The 24368-nt window shown below is 48.9% G+C and overlaps 7 protein-coding genes across 7 annotated transcripts; 3 read left to right on the plus strand and 4 right to left on the minus strand.

Moving 5' to 3' along the window:
- Positions 1-4726: 4726 nt before the first annotated feature.
- Positions 4727-5991, plus strand: BKA55DRAFT_538068 (uncharacterized protein; the record flags this gene model as incomplete). Its single annotated transcript, XM_046189996.1, has 2 exons — positions 4727-4895; positions 4946-5991. 2 exons carry the CDS (start codon positions 4727-4729, stop codon positions 5989-5991), a joined length of 1215 nt encoding a protein of 404 aa, XP_046051251.1.
- Positions 5992-6262: 271 nt separating this feature from the next.
- On the minus strand, positions 6263-7204 carry BKA55DRAFT_507466 (cell division protein Cdc14; the record flags this gene model as incomplete). The annotated part of the gene is made up of 2 exons (XM_046187340.1): positions 6263-6727; positions 6779-7204. 2 exons carry the CDS (start codon positions 7202-7204, stop codon positions 6263-6265), a joined length of 891 nt encoding a protein of 296 aa, XP_046051252.1.
- A 1175-nt stretch (positions 7205-8379) lies between these two features.
- BKA55DRAFT_592927 (HAD-like domain-containing protein) lies at positions 8380-9164 on the minus strand (the record flags this gene model as incomplete). The annotated part of the gene is made up of 2 exons (XM_046195467.1): positions 8380-8951; positions 9002-9164. 2 exons carry the CDS (start codon positions 9162-9164, stop codon positions 8380-8382), a joined length of 735 nt encoding a protein of 244 aa, XP_046051253.1.
- Positions 9165-9968: 804 nt separating this feature from the next.
- On the minus strand, positions 9969-11744 carry BKA55DRAFT_592928 (major facilitator superfamily domain-containing protein; the record flags this gene model as incomplete). The annotated part of the gene is made up of 4 exons (XM_046195468.1): positions 9969-10413; positions 10525-10693; positions 10748-10827; positions 10864-11744. 4 exons carry the CDS (start codon positions 11742-11744, stop codon positions 9969-9971), a joined length of 1575 nt encoding a protein of 524 aa, XP_046051254.1.
- Positions 11745-14157: 2413 nt separating this feature from the next.
- On the plus strand, positions 14158-15414 carry BKA55DRAFT_508582 (geranylgeranyl pyrophosphate synthetase; the record flags this gene model as incomplete). Its single annotated transcript, XM_046187449.1, has 1 exon — positions 14158-15414. One exon carries the CDS (start codon positions 14158-14160, stop codon positions 15412-15414), a length of 1257 nt encoding a protein of 418 aa, XP_046051255.1.
- A 251-nt stretch (positions 15415-15665) lies between these two features.
- BKA55DRAFT_564765 (integral peroxisomal membrane peroxin-domain-containing protein) lies at positions 15666-17629 on the minus strand. Its single transcript, XM_046192509.1, has 3 exons — positions 17540-17629; positions 17145-17484; positions 15666-17085 (listed from the first exon to the last, which is right to left on the minus strand). Exons 2-3 carry the CDS (start codon positions 17351-17353, stop codon positions 15819-15821), a joined length of 1476 nt encoding a protein of 491 aa, XP_046051256.1. The 5' UTR covers positions 17354-17484; positions 17540-17629; the 3' UTR covers positions 15666-15818.
- A 2335-nt stretch (positions 17630-19964) lies between these two features.
- On the plus strand, positions 19965-24363 carry BKA55DRAFT_688697 (uncharacterized protein; the record flags this gene model as incomplete). Its single annotated transcript, XM_046199254.1, has 3 exons — positions 19965-20026; positions 20184-23229; positions 23281-24363. 3 exons carry the CDS (start codon positions 19965-19967, stop codon positions 24361-24363), a joined length of 4191 nt encoding a protein of 1396 aa, XP_046051257.1.
- Between the last annotated feature and the right edge of the window lie 5 nt (positions 24364-24368).

Here is a 24368-nt window from a genome sequence, read left to right on the forward strand (position 1 = left end):
AAATATACACAAGACTTTTCATGGCTTCATGTTGCGATGCTCTGTAATGCTCACCATGACCCTGATCAATATTCGCATGTATTGAAATATTGACGATACAGACAAAAATCAGTCCAGGTAACTCAACAAACACTGTAATTTCCATTTGTCCCTTTTTATTCCCCCTCATTCAGTTACATTTTCGTGATAGCCCTCCCTTAGCCCGTGATGACGGCGGAACACCAGCAAGAAATGGGGTCCCTCAATGTCACTCACCATGCCCCTGCAATAATCAGGGTGGCGGAACTCTACGATTCAATACACCTGCAGCATAACTTGGCGTTTCTTTTTATCATTCGGAATCCTCTGGCCTGTGAATTCACGTCTCATTTCTAGCGGTGAAGTCATTGGGATCTTGTGCATTCAATCGTCGAATAACTCACAATCCTCAGACGCGGATAACATCAAAGTTCAATCATTGTTTACCTACGAAACTTTCAGTTTCTATAACCAAACTTTCTCCCGGAATGACACATCGCGTGGTTGTAACTTGTGTTTGTAACAAACTCCGGTGCAACCGAGATCCATTAGTACCTTAGTCAAAGAATCCCGACCGAGAAATTACCTGACCAAGACCCAAGCGTCGTCACGACTCCGCCAAACAAATCTTGTGTCCAATTCTGACTTCCGTCATCCATGATGCACCGAAGGAATTGCACTGCGCATTGCCTCGATTCCCCGCAGCGATCAACATGACAGATAGGCTGCACTCGGCAACAATATCAAGAATACCTGCTTCAGCGTATCACCACGCTACAAAACTACCCACATGATCCATTTGAGGTGTCTCCAAGGAAAATTAAGCGTGATACTGCCATATCGTCTACCCATCACAGGAATGAAAGACCTCCTTGGCCCGCGGTGAAACAACAAGTGTTGATCTATTGTATGCCCACCCGAGGCTGAGACACCACGACAAGCGTTGCTATCACAATAGTTGGAATGTGTTGCTCCCCTACAACCTGAAGCCCGTGACAAAGATATATCATGGCAACCTGTCGGCCAGCCATGGAGTGGACAGCATCACACATTGTTAATTCAATTCTTTTTCATCACCAAATCGACACAATGATAAGATTATACATTCTTCTTTGCCTCCTACCATGTCTTTTCCTTACCACCCCATTCACCCATGCCGCCCTGCTGCCTCGTCTCAAAGCTTCGTTCAAACTACCAGGCGTAGTCTTTAATGAACCAGTGGCTCGATCTATCAAGGTGGTGCCTTTCAAAGAGCTTCCTGGGGAATCCCACCATGGTCATGGACTTCACCACACTCTCGGTCTTGTGAAGCGATTGGTTGAAGACCAGGGCGATATGGTTGAGGTTACCGAAGAATCCCTTCAGGAACTTCTAGATCAGATCAACAAACTCCATGAGCAGGTGAACAGCATGATGCCATCTGGTGCACCGGACAAAGAGCCTACTCGTGGAACGGGCGCCTCGTCAGGGGGCCAGTCTGGTCAGTCCGATCAATTACCCGCAGGTTCTTCTGATGAGTCTACTGGTAGCGAACAGCCTGAACAACAGCCTGCTCCCTCTGACAAAGCTGGTGTTCCTGAACCAGGCGTTGCCTTGGGTCCATCAGAAGTTCCTGTGGTTTCTGACCCTTCTCTACGATCTCCGTTGCCGTCGCAGGCAGACGCAGCCACGGTTGTCGAGCCTCAGGCTCCGGACGCTTCAGCTCAACCAGACGCATCGCAGATGGAAGATTCCAATAGGGAAGCAAAGGCCGAGCTGGCGCAGCCAGCTGCAAATCCCACTCAGGTGGCAAATGGTGAATCTACTAATCCGTCTAGCGAGCCTAAAGTTGAAAGGTTGTCTGACAATAGTGCTGCCGTAACCCTGCCGGAGGGTGCAGATGCTTCTGGAAAGGGGGCCACCGGAGAATCAGGTGGTCGTCCCAAGAATGCTGTTGCTGCACCGACTGGTGAAGTTCAAGCTTCGACGGGAACACAACTTAGCACAGCACAAGACGTTAAACCAACAGAGAAAGGAAAGGCCAAAGATTCTGGTTTCTCATCTGCTAAGCAGGTTGTTGATGCTACCAGTACTGCGCCCGGGGGTGCATTTGTTGAGAATCCTAATAGCGTTATCCAGACAGTCTCGACCGATATCAGCTTTGACAGGCAAACCGGTACCTCAGCACCTAAGGAAACCCAGAGACCATCTCGTGTCGAAGATGATGAGTGTGTTGACGAAGTAAGTGATCTACCCATCTTACGTAGAAACCCTAACTGCACACCGGGTAGAAGGAGCAAATCCTCGAGCGAGCCAGCACAAGACACCACGATAACCCTGGTCCTCGTACCTACTCCAGAAGCAGATCCTTCTGAAGCCTCTGCAACGGGATCCGGGATACAGACAACAGAAGACTCTCCTGCGACTGTCAGGGCCGAAGGAGTGGCTCCAGCATTAGAAACAGAAGCCACCTCCACCCCGACTATCAAGGCGGGAGACTCTCAGCAGCTCGCAGCACCAACTTTACTTTCAAATCCATCTGCTGTCTCCAGACCTGAGCCGACATCTTTAAGCCTTAGGACTCTTGTTTTCATATCAGTTCTTACAAGGTCTTCAACCATTCTCGCAACAACTATACGCACAGAGTTTGTCAATGCAAATCAACCCACTGCATCATTGAAAGCCCCCGGTCATGTTTTCAAAGAAGATGAAGACGCAGACACGAATGCAGCCTTCAACAAGGATGGAAAACTTGCTTTGGAGAGTAGCAATGAGGAAAGCACACCAGGTACAAACATTCATAATAAGATCGGGTTGGAGAACGCCACTAATCAGTTGACAGAAACCCATAGAGGAACACCTCTCGCGTTAGAGACTACAGCCATTGAGACCACAACGACAACTACCATCAGTTTGAGCCAAATTGATGTCATGACAACCCCTGAGCCCAGCCAAGAGCCTCTGTCTCTTTCTTCAGCACCATCTCATGGTGCTGGAGACATCAACGGGACATTCCATGCAACGCCAAACAGTGGGTTCAGAACAATTCCGAGGTCGTCGGCTAGTTTGGCGGAGAGAGCATAGATGCAAACGCACATTATTTGCTTTGGAGTTAATGACTTTAATGATATTTGGGTTTGGGTTTGGAATTTTAGAATGATCACTATGAATTTACGATGGATTCCCCTTTTGATACGCTCGTCATATAATGAAAATTAATTCGTGTTTCACTCACAGTACCGTGCCATTGGAAAAGCAGTAGCACCAGTATACACAGTCCTACGAATGTTAAACCCGGCCGCTTTGGAGCAGCAGTGAAGGAAGGGTAAGCGATTCGCTCACGGTAGCCATAGAGTAGATCAACCTTGGGCAAGGGGGTGCCAGCCTGAAAGAATCAAAGTATTTTCGGGCCTTAGGGAGTGATGGAGAGCAATAGAAGTATGGCTACCCAGACATGAGCTGTGCAATATATCCTTGATCCAAGGCTAAGAATGTAGAGGCAGCGTTCCCGTTGGTCTTTGGCATAGGATGCTCAGACAAGATGATCATTCATCGCAGTGAAAACACTACAGCCACGGATTAAAGAGTAAATAGAAGTACAGACGGCATTAATATTCAAGTAATACGGGCTCAATATCTATATCAGAGATATGATTCAATTACACCACAAATATTTGCCTAGTGAATGTCCTCCGAAGGTGTAGGCGGTACTAGTAAGGTAATCGTGAATGTGGGGAGAATATCGGCAGCCTGTATTATCACTCAAAGAATGCAGATATCTAGGTACTATACTTTATTCACCTTGCCCATATCGGGTTACTTGGGGACATATATAAGCAAGGCATACTTGGTCGTTCTTCTTCGTATCAGGCCAATGCATGATAGCTTTTCTCGTCGATACATGGCGGGGTCTTTCTTTTGTAAGCGCACTTTCACGATGGACGTTTGATTCTTGTCAGACTTGCACAGCAGCAACTCATTCGTACGTCTGTCTTAGTCTATTCTATTTACAAAAGACCTTCCTCCTGGGATTTGGGGTGCAGCTAAGCTACAAGGATTAGAGAAACTGAAAATCACATGCATAAATGCTTCTTACTCATCTTGATCAACTACAGCCACAGTTGATGCATCATGGATCGGATCGATTTTATCCTTTGTCCACCGCCATCTGATTTTGATTATCATATGTTCTAAGTCCCCATTCTCATGAAGTTTTAAGCCTCAATAGTATAATATATCAAATTTAATTCTCCGGTGAACATCTCAGCCTGAACTGACCATTGCGGGTTTTATACCAAGTTGGGCAATGTCATGTAAGCACTTGTGCCTTAGCCCCGTTGTAACGGTTCTCTGCCACGTTGTGATCAACCATTTCGTTAACAGCACAAGAAATGAATAAGAAAGTGGAAATTAACGTGAGGTACAGTGAACAACAGACCAATGATATGTATCCAATATGGTAGGGCAGGTCGCAAACAACGTAGTGGAGGGCTCAAGGGTACTGTCACTCTCCGTCGCACGTCGTCGAAGCGAGTTGATTCGAGTCTTACATGCATAGACCTCTCTTGAGTCTTGGCTCCCATCACATTCTTTTTCTTTGTTCAACTGCGCTCATAGATTTCCAGCTGCTGGTCAATTAACTGTGAGAGAAAATAGATTCCATACGAGATGCGACGATGAACACTGCGCTTTATTGAATCTTCTGTCACTCTTCCTTGCGCCGCTCAACATGAGGCTTCTCAGCTGTCTCGTCTTTGTCCCTCTCACTGTTGCGCATAACCCACGACAGTATGAGGCACTCCAAGCAGCTCCTGGCGACCTGATGCCGCGTTTCTTCATCGATCGCTCATTTCCTTTGGCAAAACGCGCAGGAGACTGTGGTTCAGATTCACACAACTGTATGTCCATGTCATAATACTCTTCGACACCAAACTGACTTATGCCACAGGCCTAGAGATTGGATTTCCAGATGATTGTTGCGACAACGACTCTTACTGCTACGTCAACCGAAAGGGCGACCCGAAATGCTGTCCAATAGGTTCCAACTGCTCCAGCGACTCGCCGTGTAGTTCGAATGCTTATTTCTGTACCCGCACCGTCACAAGGAGTGGAACTGCCACTGCGCAAGAGGGCTGCTGCGATCGCAAGTGTCCCAGGACGAGTCTTTACCTTTGTCCTAGTAGCCTTGGTGGAAACTGCTGCGGCTACAACTCTGAGTGTCGGGCGGGTGGTGATTGCGCCTCTACGAGACCGGCTTCGAGAACCGACCTCCTATCGCCCATACCTTCAGGCTGTACGACCTCTCAACATAAATGCTCCGATGGTGCAGGCTGTTGCGATAACGACCAAGAGTGCACCCAGGTCAGTGGTGAGGGATATTGCGCTCAAGCGACACCAACGGAAAGCGGTGTCACGATTGTCGACGATGACGACAGCAGCAGCGGCCTGTCAGACGGTGCAAAGGCTGGGATTGGCGTCGGTGTCGTCGTAGGAGCGAGTATCATTGTCGGCGGACTGACTTGGATGTGTTTGCGCAAGCGACGCCAGCGCACTGAATCAAGGCCGTCAGCATCTGGCGAAGGAGACGGCAGTGCGCCCCCTAGAGATACCATGACAGATATATCAGGGAGCCATGCCCGGTCAGGCTTGACTCAAGACTACTTTGGACCAGACCCATCAGCAGGACCATATACGGAGCAAGCAAGCTCACGGGTCACCTCACCTGGAAGAACTGCTGCTGTACCCATGCATGCACAATCCCCTGGCGATATCGCAGCGCCCGTCGAGATCGGCTCAACGAATAGGGACGGCAGTGATCTTCTATCACCCATGTCCAGCCCAAGTATATACCAGACACCCCTTTCCGAAACAATAGACGGCCGGTTCGAACTATATGGTAACGACTCAGCCATAACACCAGACCGTCCCTTGTCAATCGTCCCCACCCCGCCGCAGAGTGTAGCGGGGGATGTTGCACCAAAGCAAAAGCAATAATTCAAAGGAGAAATGCGTTCAGTTCTATTCTTTTCTGTTACTTATAAACGCCTAGCCAGTCCATTCGTGCAAAGAGATCATTCAAAACTCAACAGGTCCGGCGGAACGAACAAATGATTATGTGTACCGAAGTTATTACTCAGAACTCCACGCCAAAAGAAAGAACAAAGCATAAGGGCACCACCTAATAGTCCTTACAACGCCGTTGAATGAGATGTAACAGTAAATATGAAAACAGTATACACCACAACTTCATTCTTTACAGCTGCATTTAGCAGACAACACCGCCGAAAGGTGCGCAGTTCTGGAGGTCTTTGACAAGATCCTCTACGCTGCTCAGATGCTGGCTAAGCAGCTCTTGCTTCTCCTCTGTGGTGAGATAGATGTCACCTTCAGGATCGGAGCCGGAACGCTTGCGGCGTGAGTCGGCATTGAAGGCACCTGCGAGTTTACTAGGACTTCGCTGAAGCATAGCGGGAACACTATCGCGCTGATCGGCTCGGGGAATCGAAGGAATCTCAGGCATGAGGTAGAAGTAGAGGAACTCAACGAGCTTCAGCTTGACCTCACGGGCCGTGGATCGCGACTTGAAAAGGGAGGTGACAGTAAGAAGGCCATCAAGGCTCTCAAAGGTACGGGTGTTGATTGGGGTCTCGATAAGAGCAGTGACGAGTGTGAGGAGAGTCGCAGATTGGATCGCAGGACAGTTGAAGGGCTCGAGAAGGTCAAGGAGGAGCTACATGGTGTTAGTTTGTGGTATTTGGCGGCTTAGTGGTCGTGTACATACGTTCATATTCTGTTCTCGTGCAAAGAGAGACTTGCTGGGAGGATGTAGCAACAAGACTCCTTGTATGAGGTCAAGAGAACTCAAAATCAACAGGTCGTTTCCGCCATCACCACCCTTAGCCATAAGTCGATCGAGAGTGCTGATAAGGCGCATCGCAACGTTCCATTCGAATCCCTCCTGCAACTTGAAGAACTCTCGAAATGCCGGGTCGCGGGAAAGCTGGGAAAGATCCTTTTGAGAAGGTGTTGATCCTTCACTTCCATCATCGTCGGTATCTCGGCTTCGATGTGCACGGTCGTTTCGAGAGCTTGCTTTAGAGAGGCAGATCTGAGCTAGAAGGCCTTCGACCTGGCGAAGGCCCTTACGGACTTTTGGTCCGTCATACGACGAAAGGTTGTCGAAGGCGAGAGACAGAAGTGATTCCATCGTGTATCTGTTCGTGGGGAGACAATAATGAACGTTATGCCGGAGATGGTAAGGACGGGAAGGCTGAAAGAGTATCGACTTAATGCGATTGCGGTTGGTGCTTTTAAAAGAGTATTTAGGAAAACATTTGACGAAGATGACAAGAAGAATAGAAGAAATGGAAACTGAGTATCGCAGTCACACCGCCGAGAGTCACCGCGTCCAAGCAACAGTTTAAAGAAGTGGAAAGATGGAGGATCGTCGTCAGGTTGCTGTCACTAAACAATCCCACGGAGTGGCGCTATCGGCACAGCAACGGCTCAGGAAATTCCAAGATTTAAGGGTCGCCAGCTGACAAGCGGGCTGGCATGGTCCGGGGTTACAGGGGGCTACAGGGGATATGCAGCTAGGATCGCGCTAAAGTGGGCTGTCAACTGTCATCTGCGTCGTTGGTGAAGGGAATGTCCCAGTAGGTACAGGTGGAATCTTGCTTGTAAGAGATTGAGATGGAAGTTATGAATAAAGCCCGGACTCTAGGTGCGAGTCTAAGGATGTTCGACGAGATGGGAATGCTGGAAAGCTTGGTTGGCAGAGACTCGTGGACTTGTTTACACAGCAACACGGTGATACAAGGACTTCGGCAGTTATAGGCCCTGAGGAAACAAAGGTCCCCGAGGTATCTGGGTTCATATCATTCACTAAATTCCATGGCGAACTAATACTGCGCGTTTGGTAATCCTCAATTCACCATCTCTCCTGCTTCTCGTGTATAATTATAGGTATATCAGGTTACCACGGCTGTTTGGCATTGTCTCGGCCGAATGTCCACTCTCGGCCGATAATCATACGAGAATCCAGAATGGTAACAGAACTTGATTTACTCCCACTGGGAACATATTCTGTTAGAGCTGATCGTATGTTGGATGTGATTAGTAGATTTCTTTTTTTTAGTCATGGCGCCACTGGTTTCTTGCGAATTCTTGTTTACATGAAGAAGTTCAATATTGAAGTCTACAGTTACCTTCTCAGACTCCATGTTGCAGTCATCAAGCCCATCACTTCGATGATTACCGGATACCTATCTCTGATCGAATAGCCTCGTAACATATCCAATAACTAGTGTGTGAATAAGTGAATGACGGGGTTTATAGTAGGAAAGTCATCATAATCGAGCATAAGAAATCCTTGGCATCGCCCTACTTAACATCCTCAGACTGACGCAAGATTACCCGCACAGCTTCATCCACACCAGACGCTATCACAGTCGGCTCAATCCCCAGTGAACATCCCAGGGTATCAGCCCAACCTTTGCCATCTCGGTCGATCCATGCACTTTTGAATCCAAAAGCTACAGCACCAGTGATATCGAATGGGTTTGAGCTCACCAGCCAGATCTTATCAAGCTGTGACTTCATCCCTGCTGTCTCAGCCATGAACTCATACGTACGAGGATGCGGCTTGAACACTTTGAGAGGGTCGATGCTGACGACTTTCTCGTGGGGAAATATGTTGCTCACTCTCGACAAAGTTGGGCATGTATCGAGTGACGATGTCATCATGGCCTTGGTTCCGTTTGAGAAGATGTATGGATCGATAGATGCATATTCTGCCAGTTTTTCGAGTGCTTTATCCACATCTGGAAACGTATTAAGGCCATTATACGCATCCATGATACGTTCTTCCTGCTCAGAAGTGAGCTCAACACCAATCTCTTTGGTAGCTTGCCGAAATGACCATCTCGTCAAGTCGCTAAATGTGCGATAAGTGCCTTTATACGTCATCAGTGATGGCTTTAATTTTTGGCTTGTCTCAACTTACCCATACTGGTTACGCGCCATGTTGACTCAAGCTGATATCGCCTTGCTAGAGCGGCAATTGACTGAGCTTTGTCTTGTCCGTACAGCTTTGCCAATTCTCCTGCTATCGATCCGGTAGAGAGAATCGTGCCGTAGAGGTCGAATGCAATTACTGTCCGTCCCATGGCGATGGCTTTAAGTCAGAAAGATGGAGGAGTTACAATGTAGGTGGTTTGGGATCGACACAAAGAAGTTCCGAGCTTAAGAGTGGATGCTCACATAATCATCATGGTAATATTACATAGTTTCATGCATTTCATGCACAATTGCTTGAAAAGAAGATAAATGCATGTTCCGATATTTGATATACTAAAAAGAACCACACAAGCAGCCGAAACAGTTTGCTCTGTTACGCTTTGATCTAGCTACCTATGTAAGATTAATTTAAGTTCAGAGTGTTATTCCGGACCTGTCTCTAAATTGTTCAAGAATTATCTATCGGCTTCGTTGAAAAGCTCAGGTGTCTCTTCAGATGGAATCTTCAGTCAGGCGCATCTGCCGCTAGAACTCCCATGTCATACTAAGTCCTTATGATGCCCCTGAGCTTGAGAATACATATTCTATTGTTGTCGCTTGTTGGTCTATTTATATGTTTTTGGGCGAAGTGATTCGACCCCTGTGGCATGAAAAACACATAGGTATCAATTCGAGTCTCTTTCTGGGGAATCTGCTGGTCATCTGCTGGTCATCTGCTGGTCTTGGTGCTCGCGGAAATGTTGAGCTGTAAGTGTTGATAGTAACCGAGTATGGAGTGTAAGTCTTGTCTAGCAAATATTGAACGACGTTCATAAACTCACTCATATGGAAATTGTTCAGGTAAATCAGCAGTCTCAGCAAAAAGGTTTATGTGACATTTTCGATTACTGACGCCACGTCTAAGCTGACAGCTCCAAAGTGTATCAAGTATTGTGCTAAGCTGACCTCCAGTATCATGCGGCGGCCACTGTGGTATCCGAGCTACTCGGGCCATCTGAATGAGGCAAAACACTATTCCTCCGAGCAGTGAGATTGCTGTCAGCCTGTTCCTCATCCTTCTCTCTAGCTTCTCTCTTTTCCTCTGTAGGCGCAAACTTGCTTCTGATTCGAATCTGTTTACCATATCTGTAGAACAGAAACGGGATAATGGCTAGAACCGTGGCAACACCTCCGATTAGACTTCCACCGCCTCCAACTCCAAGTGTATTGAACATTTGTGTAGTGAATAACGGAGCAGCAGCTCCACACGCTGATCGAGCAATGGTATTGGCTGCAATAGCAGATGCCGCATACATGAGATAAACATCGACGAGATACGTCAGGAACGCTACGAAGATAAGCATTAAAGATGTTGCTAGAAAAGTTCCCGCCAGTGTCGGTACGATCCAATGGATAGAGCTGCGAGAACCAATGTCAGTATATATACATATATATTGGGAGAAGTTCGAGCTCTTGAGAGCGTGTGGTGACTTCAGACACGGGAACGATCATGATGTATCAGTTGCTTACTTGTACTCAGCCGTCCATGCAAACCAGAACATGGTCACGGCAAATCCAACTCCTCCAATCATTGCCAATGGCAATCTATCTTCGGGCTCCATTTGTTTGCCCCCATGCTCGGTCTTTTTCTTTCGAATTCGCGTATCGATCAAAACTATGCCACCACCGATGAATGCACCTACGAGTACGTTGGTGTAAGTTCAGTGTAGTTCTATCAACAAAAGGGACTCACCAATAACAGTTCCAATCAACGGCAGCTCTCCCACACCGGGGTTCCAGCCACGATGCTGCTGAAACACAATTGGATAGATGCTAAAAAGCATATATAATAACGTATAGACTACAGACATGTAGATTGCACAGAGAAATGATATAGTGTCAAAGAGGATAATCCACGGTCTGGTCAAGGCGATACGATACACAGTCTTCAGTGTACGATCACCCTCTTCAGAACGAGCTTTGACATTTTCATAACCAGGAATCTTTGCTTTTCGTATTCTTCGAGCTTTCTTGAGGAGAAGTGTGGGAGCATGTGTCTCGGGAATAGTCAACATGATGAGAGCTGTTGCACCACCAAGCCAGAGGAGGACATAGAAACTCCAACGCCAGTCCTTCTTGAGCTCGAGGAACCCGGCGATAACGGGACCTAATGCTGGCCCAACCCATACCATAGCAGAGAATCCCGCCATAGCATTGCCACGCTCGATTGGGGTCCACAGGTCTGCTAGTACACCAGGTGCATTGCTGAGGGGCGCAGAGACAAATGTTCCTGTGAGGAAACGGCCGACAAGGAGGGCGCCGAAGTTAGGTGCCCAGGCACACAGAAAGTTAAAGATGAGATATAGCGTAAATGTGATGTAGAAGATCCATCTTCTTCCGTAGAGTTCACTTAATGGTGCGAAGATGAGTGGCCCGGCACAGTAACCCAATAGAAACAGGGTGATGGTCAAGCCTGCTACTAACTCGGATACATGAAAGTGCTCCGAGATAGATGGGAAGCATCCGCTTGGTGAACTCGATGCAAAAGTAGCATTCAGTACGAGCAGCACAGCTGAGAACGTCACAGACCAGCGCCGAGCTGAAGACCAATTCTGTGGATTTTGAATGTCGCCCGGTGCAAAGTCGACGTAGCCATCCTCGTTCAAGTATGGGGGATTTTCTTCTTCAAGTTGCTTAGTTCGATAGGGCTTGTTATTAGCCGATGAGAATATTCGATGTATAGGCGCCATGGCTGTTAATGTTACAAGACATGGGGAGATTCGGCCAAGATGAGAGAGCAAAGAGTTATATTTATATCCAACGCACTGCGTATGTCATATCTGATATCGACTAGTGAATTCTCTTGAAGTCAATGACACTGTTCTGCTTCTAGGGTCGATTCTCAAGTCTCGGAAATAAATTAGAAATCAGGTCTAAGTCCGTTCTCTGATCTTCATGCCGCATCACCACTTTCGCTCCACCACTGTCGTCATACCTTGAGAGATCTTATTACACCATAGGTTGGTTGACCTGAACAACGGCAATTAATCCTCGTCTAACATTGAGAACTAGTCGAGAGGATGGCTCGGCCCTCGCGTTTTCGGATCCCCATTGCCGTATGACAAATGTTTCGGCCGATTGTGGACGGAGTTATCACCGTGAGCAACGTTAGGCATTGAGGCTTTGTGTGGTGAAATGACTGGACATGTTATGAGGTGATGTTGTAATTCTATTAACGTTGCCAGTTGCCTTCGGGGACTCTTGGTAGTTCTCATAATTATTAAGACACTACGGAGTACAACGCATTCAAATATTAATGAAGGCCTTGTAACCATGAAATGACTGGTGTGTTAACAATCTCACGATCCGCATTGGAGTTGAGGACAAGTATAACAGTTTCCGACCTTGCCGAAAAATTCGGAGCCTCGGGCAGATATATCAATGAAATAAATATTCAGAGAGATATCTACATAGACTAAAAGCATACAATACCCCAAGCATTAATATGGTCCAACTTGTCCAACTTACGCATGGAAATGGTGGTCTAGGGTAGGTGCATCAAGAGCTCCACGGTCCAGATTTAGACAGCAGGGGTTCTCAAGCAACATGATCTGACCCCATTGATCAGCTCGTCGGTGCACCTTTGATTTGCATGTGAAATCTAGAGTTATCTGGCGAGATCTCACGGTGCAGACGTGGTCCGTGACAAAGTGAAACCAGGGATGGATGGACTCAACGTGTTCGTCTTCGCCTTGCTCCTCAGCGAGCTGAGCATGGGCTTCGCAAGCCCTGATCTTACAATGGGCTGAGGTGGTGTGTTTTCTGTCCCAACGGATCAAACTCTTTAATGATTGTGAGTTGGGGTTGAAGATAGATAAAGGGAGAGCTGGTGCATCAAAGAATGTTTCTGCCTTTGTTTCATTTGCTGTCTCATTACGCTACTGTTTGCTGTATATTACGACTACCTACTAAAGTGTTTTTCATTACCACTAATGTAAGTATCTTATGAGCTCCTTCACTCAGTCCTGTGCTCGCTTTTCGCTGCTTCATCGTCATCATAACATAGGGCATGCCTTTGACTGAATATAAGTCGACATAACTATCACTTATAACCTGATTGACACACTTGCAGATAGATATTTATCCGTCTCTCAGCAACATCTTTGAACAACTCGATAACCAAAACATCAAAGGTATGAATAATTACACCCACGTCAACATGACTATCAACTGCAGCTAAGTATTAGAACTGAATGACCTGGCTTGGCTGCTTTTGGTTGTCAATTGGTTCTTCCCCGCAATCAGATTCACAATCCCACGTTGATCTTGTTCATTCGTCTCCCCCTGGCAAAGGCCCATTTTCCTGTCGCAGGGCCCCTCTCAACAACAAAGAAGAGGAAAGCAAAGCTGCGTTCCCGTCTCAGAGCTCCCGTCCCATTCATTCTGCATTAGCTTGTGATGAGAACCCCTAAAAGAGGCACGGCCGTGTCAGTTAGTGCTTGACATGCTGTGAAGGGTACCTGTAGTTCGTGCTGCGCCAAGGTGCAAAGTGGTGGTGTCCTTCGTAGGACGAACACGTACCTAACCCACACCCACACCCACACCCTCACCCTCACCCTCACCCTCACCCTCACCCTCACCATCACCCCTCACTCTATCACAAGACAGAGGAAGCTCTGGGCAGCTTCGTCCTTCTTGAAGTCCTATCTCAAACTGGATAGCTGCAGCCTGCAGGATTCGCTTTTAGGCTCCTGCTATTCAGCGCATGTGCAATTGGATTGAGCAGATTATCCACATTGCAAGCATGCGCACAGGCTCAGTGTCAACTCTATGACCCTTCTATCGTCGCATCAGGCAGGCTTAGACATGTATCGTCTGGATATTCAATGACGTCGACCACTTATAGATTCACCCGAGCATCCCGACAATACCATTCGCTATCAGTACGCCACGAGACAAGACACGGTCAAACACCACATATACGGCATTTGTTTATTATTTCGCTCCTATCCCATATTGATTTCTGCCTCTCTTTCTACAGTTAGCATCTCCAAATATCTTCAACAGCGTCATCGATTATCCGTCAAAAAAGACCCCTCCCCCTCCTCCTCTTCTCTTTCCCCCTAGACGAATCGCATGCTCTACCCCAAAAACTTAACACGCATGATCCCCACGGCCGACCCCATCCTCTCTCTCAACCCTGAGGCATTGCCCCCGTCGGCCTTACACATGCTGTCGCTCTCGCCAAAGGTAATGGAGAAGATGTCTGGTATTTCCAACCCACTTATGTCTCCCAACGCAATTCCACCTCGCACTTCGAGCACCGGCGTCCCAACCTCTCTCAACGCGACACCTACAAAACCTGTTCTGCGCCCTGTTCCAGAAGGTGACTGGTTGAGCCAGAAGCAGCTCTCTTCAAAGGCACAGATGTCAAACGCTGGTTACGGCGTTATGCAAGCTCCCAACCCGCCTCCAGATCCCGAGCGCTACGCCCACGAGGATCTCGAGTTCACGGCTAAGCGCTCTTGGACGGAGGAGAAGGAAAATGTCGTCCGCGGACCTTACGACTATGTCATTAGCCATCCTGGCAAGGACTTCCGCGCCCAGCTAATTGGTGCCTTCAACGCCTGGCTCGACGTACCCACGCCGAGCCTCGAAGTCATCACCCGAGTCGTTGGCATGCTTCACGAGTCTTCGCTCCTCATCGACGATGTACAGGATTCCTCGGAGCTGCGCCGTGGCTTCCCTGTCGCGCACAACATCTTTGGTGTCGCTCAAACCATCAACTCGGCAAACTACATATACTTTGTCGCCCTGCAAGAGCTGCACAAGCTCAACAACCCAGAGCTAATCACTATCTTTTCCGATGAGCTTGTGAATCTCCACCGAGGCCAGGGGATGGACCTCTTTTGGCGTGACACTCTTACTTGTCCTACGGAAGAGGACTACCTCGAAATGGTCGGTAACAAGACAGGCGGCCTGTTCCGTCTCGGTATCAAGCTTATGGCGGCGGAAGCCAACGGCCCTAGTCCTACGGACTGCGTCCCCCTCGTCAACCTGATTGGTCTCATCTTCCAGATTCGAGACGACTACATGAACTTGTCCTCGAAGGAGTACAGCCATAACAAGGGAATGTGCGAGGATTTGACTGAGGGCAAGTTCTCGTTCCCTGTCATCCACAGCATTCGCTCCAACCCTACAAATCTCCAGCTTATCAACATCCTCAAGCAGAAGACCTCGGACACCCAGGTCAAGCGGTACGCTGTTGCCTATATGGAGTCCACAGGTAGCTTCGAGTATACCCGCAAAGTTCTCACCGTCCTCATCGAGCGGGCTCGCAAGATGGCTGAGGAGCTCGATCAAGGGCGTGGCAGCACGAAGGGCATCCAGAAGATTCTGGATAAGATGGCCATTCAATGATAACCATACAACGTTCCGGTTTATTTCTTTTATCTCGTTACGATTCACGGATTTGACGTGTTATGAGCGAAGCGTATATAGAATGTTCTGGCAGGAATCAGAGACATATGACGACCTCCAATTTTGTGAGCATAGGAGAAGCCTGTTCAGCGTGATACCACTTGGACTCTGAAAGCGTGATTTCAGCGTGAGGATTGGATTTTTGGTATTCACTTTTCGGTAGCCCATACTGTCCAATTGAATGAGCAAAACTCAATAATGTAATTTCCGAATGTCATGTTGATTCTTATGCCAAAATGCCCATATTGGGCCACAATTGTGTAGATTATCTCATGCCCACGACCAACGCCTTGCATAATATGAAGAACCAGAGCAAGAGCACAATATTGCAGAGACGTATCAGATCAATTTGGCTGCGCTGGAGCCGCCTTACGCTTCACCAATCTGACCCATCGTCGCCGTCTCCAGTCTCCTCTCCGGCCACTACCATCTTCATTCTCCTCCCAGCTTGGCTTCGGTGTTGCCTTCTGTTTCCCTTTCTCGTTGATAGGAACGTCCACAACACCCGTACGCCCATCTCGCTCATCCCATATATCATAAACCCAACGCTCGCCTTCCGTCTCAACTTCAACGCCTGTAATAATACGTTCCTCTACCCATTCACGACTCCAAAGGTCTAGAGCCCATTTCTTCTCGCTCCATTCCCACGCTTCGGGTGGCATAACATCCTCAAAGAAGCGTGTGCCACGTGGTCGTTCACCTGCGATTCGAGGCTGTGACAAAGGATCGTAGGGTGAAGGACTGAAAAGCCAAGGCTCCCATTCGCCACCACCAGAGGTTTTGCGCTGTAGCTCGAAGATTTCCACTTCTCGCGTTTCAGGACTGGAGTCGAGGATAACGTCTGAGCTTATCCAGTTGTCTAACCATGACCGAGCTTTGGCCTCTTGTGGTTGTAGACGCTCTCGATGAGCGGCAGCGATGAGGCGGGCGACATGCGGATGACCCATGCCTACGATAACCCAACCGCCGAGAAGGAATATGAAGCGCCAGGGTAGGAGTTGGGCCGCAATGGTCATAAAGATGCCTGCGGCCGCAAGAAATAAAAATAGAGCAGAACTGAGAGCCTCATCACTAAAATTCGTCACGGGTACAAGTAGGGCGACGACCTCGTCATGTCCCCGACTAAAGTCATCCATGCAGTTTTGTAGGTCGCGCATATTCCGAAAGAAGTCCTTGCTGAGTTCCTTGACGGGTTTCACTGTCGCCGCAGGTGCCAAAGGTGGTCCCTGGGGAGAATATCCAACATTCTGTTCACTCGACAAGGTTCCCTTGGGCGGTGCTGGATGCCGTGCCAGGAACGCGGGGATGAAGACACCAAAAAGAAGGATGGCAATAGGCAGCACGAACAGGAGATAGGGATCCAGGCAGACAAAGCTATAGACGGCGAGGAGTGACAGAGTATGCGATGCGCGCTTCCAGGATAGAATACGTTCGACACGAGCCTGGAACTTAAAGACGACGCCTATTCGAGCATTGAAACGCCGGAAATTGTAGGACATAGTAGTGATATTGAAGTTCGGCCTCTCGGTACGAGTAGCTGTCTGTTCATCACCGGCGAAGTGAACGTCGGTTTGGTCATCGCTATCCGTGGGTATAACTTGCTGAAGAAGTCTACCGTGGCACCAGTCAGTAAAGCTGGGCATTACAGCGGCTCAGGAAGCTCAATATACTTTTCTACCAATCGGTCCTGCAAGCTAGCTTTCTGGCGAATAGCAGCAAACCCTCCACGTAGGCCCGTTTTCTGAGAGCTTGATTCAGCCTTCGGTTCGGGCTGCTTGTCATCGTTATCGTTATGGTCATTGTTGGGCCGCTGGCTTGAGCTCTCGGGGGAGTCAAGGTTGCGCCCAGAAGCGAACATCTCTGCAGTGAAGTCGTCCATGAGGAGAGATGTTTCAAGACATAGTGCGACGTCGGATGGTGGAGATTTCAAAAGAAACTGGGGATTCAATATACCCGCGTGGAGGTGTCACGGCACGATCGCGGGTGAGCATGTGACACTGGTGACATCACCTAGGCCCGACGGCTGGTGAGCATCTTGTGGTAACTAACTTCCATACTAACTTACCTAACCTAGACTGGCCCCGTGACAAAGGCTTCTAATAATAACGGAGGAGAGAAGCTAGCCTCGATTCAGCAGTAAATGATGTTCGTGGTGAGTGGGAAATCATTTGCTAGATACCCTCCATGATTCTGCTATCAGCTAGAGTTTACATTAGTGTCAAGCGGGCCGTAGCGCCTTCAGACCGTGTAATGTTCTCTGAAGTACAGAAATTAGATGCAGATAGATTGCCTTATTTGTTACAGTTTAGAAGACTTGACATTGATCCCAATAAAAGCCTGGAAGCGCTCACATGAGAGAGTTAATAAGTCCTGAGACATGGCTCATAATATATCTTATTCTAATTTATATGGATGCCCACAGCCATATCCATGTTCATAGAGCCTGACTTACCCCACATTCACTGAACATCGAATGAAGAAAGCATGACCCTCGTCATTTCGGTACTATTGCTACAGCTGTGGAGGTATTCAGCAATCCATTCCAGCGACAGCCTTTAAAACGTGAATTCCTGCCCGACAGTTTGATTGTGTCATCCACACTGAATGTCCCGGCTCGTCGGTGTCTGATATGTAGTTGATGATATCAAGTGACATCTCATAACCATGCATGGGCTTAATTCACTTCAAACAGAGACAATTGCCCATGACAACGACAACTCATATGCCAGATGCCAGATTGGCTATGCGTTAATCAGATGCTGCGTGCAGCTGTGAGCTGCCAACTATCATCCACCGCATAGACGGCGAAAAACAATAAACACGACTCAAGATGCAGGACCATCAGACCCTTGATGCTTGGCAGGACAACAATGCATAAGGTACCAACCGACAACAGCCTTAACAGGTCAGGCTTATTGGTCCGGCAAAATGCTTGGTAAATAATAAAGATGCATCCGTCTGGCCCTACCGGTTGAAGATGCCCGAGAAAGCTCCTGCTGGGGCCAATTGATGGGTCCTTGAAAATCTGAGACACGACTCAATCCTTGTATTCACCCGATGTTCATGGTCTGAGCGGAAGGCTTGAACAAGACATCTATCCATTAGCCATCCCGTCTCCCGTCAAGAGGACAGTCCGACACCCTTGACTCGAGACCTGTGTCTGGTTGCGAACAGCCTGGTTACGAAACAGCGGAGCACTTGTCAATGTCGTAGTATCGAATCGGGTAACCTGTCGTTTCGTGAACCCTAGCTATCTTTACCTCAGCATACTCGCATAGATAACTCCAATGTCAACATCCGATTACGGCCCAATACAAACACTGGATGTCGACCTGGGTAGCGCATTGCGCCAGTGCCCGTTGATGCGTCAACCGGTTCACGCGACTCGGCACTATGCGTGGATGGTATGGCTGGTAGCATTCGTTCGCGATACCGCTGTCTTCTCCACTGACCATGCAAATCTTCTACCTAAAACCACCACCATCGCCGCTCATTATTGGGTGGTTGTGCTATAGAGACCAGCTGGCAGAGCCGGGTAGCAGTATAGGTACAGGCAGGTAGGTAGCTTGGAATGAGATGACGATAAAACGTGACAAGTGCATCTAGGAGCGTAAGAGTCTTAGCCCGGAATTGGATTGGCATTCAATTGTTGTTCAGAGAATGTCTCATCTTTCTATAACGGATGATTGACGTTCCTCAAATATCTGCATCGTTGAGTTCAGGGGAGGCTAATAAAGTAAGGGGACGTTATTGAGGTACCGCATTTGAGATTACCTGCTGGGGAAGATACATCTGATGCGGGCAGAAAAGGTCCAAGGTACAGGTACCTTCCATCAACTTAAATGGCGGTAAAAGGCATCTTGACAACTGGTATGGGATCTCCACCTCTGGCACCTAATCCAGGGACCAATTTCAAAGCTCTAGTAGCCAATCAAATTGCCCTCTACCGTGTCGAGATCCGCTGTTCACTGTTCATTATCAACCATGATGTTCTTTCACAAGGCCCCTTCCACCATACCAACCTCTCAGGTGCTTTTCTTCACACGCTAGACAGTGTGATGCCCCTTAGCTCGCAAGTATTCCCCATGCCTCCTTCCGGAACTGTTTGTGGTCGCCTATAGCAGTGTTCCATGAACCTAAGGAAAGGCCACCCCGTCCAGAGGGAAAAAAACACAACCTTACCTAACCAACTTGACGACTCCATCTTTTTATTCTACTCCATCTCGCATCTTATTGTACCATCCCTTTCTCGGAGTGCCCACCGCAATCAATCACTCCGGGCTCCTTTCGCCTGTCGCCAACCGCTCACTGACTTTAACTTTGACTCTGTCTGCTCTCCTGCACTTCAATACTCTTATCGGTTCCGGAATGAGGTAGCCGTTCGAATGCGCTCAGCTCCCTGACCGGACTGAGTCTGTGCCAGCGACCCGACCCCGTGAAATCCACCTTCGTCGTCGCATTGCCAGCCACGCCCCTCGACCTTGGACCCCATGAGCCGCGACCACAAGGCACCTGCTGGGCCTCGACCAGCCAACTTTTCTCCAACGCGATTGTGAGCCTTTTCCATCTGACATTTTTCTGTTTGTTTCGTTCGTTTGACATATTGGTCAATGCGTGTTCTGGCACACCGCTGTCATCGTCATAACCAAGTCTTTTATCACACTGCATTTCTGCACATGGCCAAGCTGACCTTGATCCCTTTGTGACAGGGGCAAAACCGCCAACGCTCAGCCTCGACCACATATCCCCTCGACGAACCCTGGCTTTGCCTCCGACGATCCAATGCTCAGCGCAACTCCTTCCAATAATCATTCCATTTTCTCTTTTAGTCGTGATGGAGATTCAGGTCAATTAAATGATTCGACTGTCTCTTTCGATTTCCTGCCCTCTGTCAGCTTCGACGATCTACAGAGTAGCATCGAATCCGCTTCAACAGACTTCAAACTGACCCAATTCCCCTCCCCCAACGGCGAAGGGGGCATTCTCGACACACACGGGGTAGATAACGCCAGTATGTCTTCTGGATCTCAAGTAGCCCCGTCCTCGAATGGCGCTGCCACTCGAACTGCTGTCCAAACCAACACTCGGCCCGCTCGATCAGGCTCGCTACTGCGCCGACCTAGTAATCCTAACAGGCCGCCTGCCAATGCCTCCGGTGCATCTGGCCCAACTGATCATATCCACGGTCCAGGCACTGCGCGCTCTCGTCGACAAAGTCAATACCCGCCTGTGTCCAATACCGTCGTGCCAAAACCTCCTCGAAAATCGATCGGCCCAGGAATTGTTGGCGATGGGGACTACGGAGCTCGACCTCCCCAGAAACGGCGCCCCAGTCTCTTCTCTGAAGGGACGCCTGCCGGCTCGACAAGAGCTTCTATGGACGGCAATGCATCATGGCTCGATAATACAAGAAATTTTCCCAACTCAAGGGCCGCGAAATCCAAATCAGTACAACCGCCACCACGACCCAATCAATCCAATCTTGGTCTTGGTAACACCCTCACCCCGGAGCAGAACCGACACTCAACCCTGGCCCCACGATCACCTCGGGTCGGAGGCCGTTTGAGCACACCGTCCTCCGCCAACAAGAGAGTTTCGATGATGCCCGGCGCCCACCATTCATCACATGCGACTGGCCTCGGCGCGAGGACAATTAGTCCCACTGATACGAGGAGGATGAAGCGACTCTCAACAATGCCACAGTCATTGAGTCTTGGTCAGGTTTCCACCCCTCCGCCTCCACCACCAGTGTCGATGAACAACCAGCCTGAGAGAGCTGAATCGAAATCGCCATCCATGATTCCAAGGCGAACTTCTGGTACCCCGTCATCCTCCAGAACTACGCCAGACCTCCACCGTAAATCCTTCAACTCGAATCTATCCGTTAACTCGGGCTTCAGCCTGAACTCGGCCAGAACATCAACTGGGTCGTTACACCGTATATCTGGGTCTTCATCCACGTCGCGCTTGCCTGCACCGAAACATACGACAGTCCACAACCCTATTCCAGCTGATGATGACGAATATGTTCCGCCTGTCCCTGCTATACCGAAAGCCTATGAGTCGCCGAAAGACTCGCCCGCAGATACTTATTTTATGGAGAAGAAAAAGACTGCGCTTAGCAACATGGACGCCATGGGCATGAACTCAAACTCTACCGGAGTCATTTCTATGCCTGTCTTTCCTGAGCCTACGAAACTTCAGAGAAAGCCTAGCGCTCGAAAGAGCTATGTGCCGAGTGTGGCGGCTGAGCCTGATAGCAAGGCCACTCCTCCAAATAAGCGACACCTGCAACCTCTAAGACTGCCACCAATCAACCTAGGACCTTTGAGCACCCCAACTGCAAACAAGATTGCAGCGTTGCAAGACCACAGCAGCGTAGATAGGCATGAAACTCCACCGCCAGCTCGGCAATTGCCAAAGACACCCACAACCCCCATGACAGCTTCTAAAAGCTCATTTTTTGCCAAAAGTCGTCATGGCGATACTCCTGAGCTTCCATCTCTTAGGAGTAGCAGTTCAGCTCATCACACCCATCTCACGCCCACGCCCCCTGATGCTAGTTCAACTGAGTCGTCATTAGGTTTCAAGGAACTTGATCACAAGCAAAGCATGTCACCTTTTTTGTCATCCTCTTTACCCAAAGGGGGCGCAGACCATGGTTTCTTGAAAAGGTCTAAGACGGGAGCCGACTTCATGACTTTAGATGAAAACATGTTCCAAGATCAAGTTCATCAGAAGCCTGCGGGTCCTCGCGCGCCTAAAGAGGCAGAACCAACCGCCAAGTCTCCTCAACCGGAACATTCGCCGGATGAACCACAAACACCCTCTTCCATGAGCTCTATTCGACGAAAACTCAGTCTTTCTTGGAAACGTGGGAACTCTAAGAGCAATATTACTGCCCCTACAGATGTGGTTGAGAAAGCCAGCGCGAAGCAGCCAGAGGAACCTATGCCTCCTCCCAGGATCCCCATCTCCTCCACTTTAAACAACCTGTCAACCCTAAAGCAAGCCAGTCCTTCCCCGACTGTGAAGCAACCTCCTGGCGGATATCTTGAGTCGCGGAGGCGAAAGAGCTCTGGCGGAAGCCTCAATGGGTTCATCTCCCACGACAAGACAAAAAGCGAATCTTGGACAGCGAAAAAAACAGTGCCAGACCCTTCAACAATGCCTGTTGGTCGAAATACTTCAGTCATGCAGAAGATTCTTCGCCCCAGGAATTCTTCTGGCATGTCGAAGGGCCCTGACTCATACTCTGCAGACCTCGACAAGGATGATATGGCTGCAGAAGAGGAGATGGCCAAGTTGGGTTCTAGACGCAAGGAGACGGATGTTGCTGCCAGAACCCTGGACGCGCTCAGAAAGCGAGCTACTCCCAAAGAACGAGTTGGCGCTCACGAAGCTATTCGCATTGCCATGCTCAATATTTATGAGAGAGGCGAAATTGTGGACTACACCGACGTGTATTTCTGTGGGACACAGAACGCCCACAAGGTTGTCGGTGATCTCCAGTCTGACGCACCCAACTTTGGATATGACGACGAGCGTGGTGATTACACCATTGTGCCTGGAGACCATCTTGCATATCGATATGAGATCATCGATGTTCTCGGAAAGGGAAGCTTTGGACAAGTCGTTCGATGCATTGATCATAAGACTGGCGGTCTGGTAGCTATCAAGATCATTAGGAACAAGAAAAGATTCCATCAACAAGCTCTTGTGGAGGTCAATATCTTACAAAAGCTTCGTGAATGGGTAAGCCGGAATCACTGGTCGCCCTTCAATATCCATGCTAACTTGACACAGGATCCAAAGAATAGGCACAGCATGGTCAACTTTACACAAAGTTTCTATTTCCGTAGTCATCTCTGCATATCTACAGAATTACTTGACATGAACCTCTACGAGCTCATCAAAGCCCATGCTTTCAGAGGTTTCTCTATCAAGATCATTCGGCGCTTTACCAAGCAGATTCTCAGCTCACTCAACCTGCTCAAGCAGCACAAAGTCATTCATTGCGATCTCAAACCCGAAAATATTCTCTTGCGGCATCCCCTTCATGCGGAAATCAAAGTCATTGACTTTGGTTCCAGCTGTTTTGAAAACGAGAAGGTGTATACTTACATTCAGTCTCGTTTCTACCGATCGCCAGAGGTCATCCTTGGCATGACATATGGTATGCCGATTGACATGTGGAGCGTTGGCTGTATCCTGGCAGAACTATATACTGGAGTCCCTATTTTCCCGGGAGAAAACGAACAAGAGCAACTCGCCTGTATCATGGAGGTCTTTGGGCCTCCTGAGAAGCACTTGATTGAAAAGAGCACCCGAAAGAAACTTTTCTTTGATTCGATGGGCAAACCCCGTCTTACAGTATCCTCCAAAGGCCGCAGACGTCGCCCTTCTTCCAAAACTTTAGGCCAGGTGCTCAAATGCGACGACGAGGTATTCATAGACTTTCTGCATAGGTGCTTGCGTTGGGACCCCGAACGACGCATGAAACCTGAGGATGCGATTCGGCACGAGTTCATTACTGGGCGTAAGATGCCCGTCCCTCGTATGCCGCCAACCCGCGAATCATCACCCATGAAGCGACATAACACAATCTCGACGCCACGACCTCTACCAGAACCTCCAGGTGCTGGCGTCAAACCCCCAACTTCCCTGCGAACTGGAGCCAGCCCTCACAAACTAGTCTCTGGCGGTGTGCGAAAGACTTCCGGGACCACGGGACCCATCAGCTCCATGCCAACTAAACGAACGAGCGCTGGTACGACTGGACTTGCACAAGGAGCAAGTGGCTTGCCTCGAGCTGCTGGTAGGAGTGTGAGCGCGAAGCAGGACCTGGCCGCTGCGGGTGCAACGGCCGCAATGAGTCGACGAACATAGTATTT

Source organism: Fusarium redolens (genome assembly GCF_020744475.1).
Source record: "Fusarium redolens strain MPI-CAGE-AT-0023 chromosome Unknown BKA55scaffold_6, whole genome shotgun sequence".
Lineage (NCBI taxonomy): Eukaryota > Fungi > Ascomycota > Sordariomycetes > Hypocreales > Nectriaceae > Fusarium > Fusarium redolens.

Coding starts and splice junctions, on each gene's coding strand:
- BKA55DRAFT_564765 (XM_046192509.1), bottom strand. CDS start 17,353: ATGGACGACTTCACTGCAGAGATGTTCGCTTCTGGGCGCAACCTTGAC. Junction 17,086..17,144: donor CAGGACCGATTGGTAGAAAA/GTATATTGAGCT, acceptor GTGCCACGGTAG/ACTTCTTCAGCAAGTTATAC.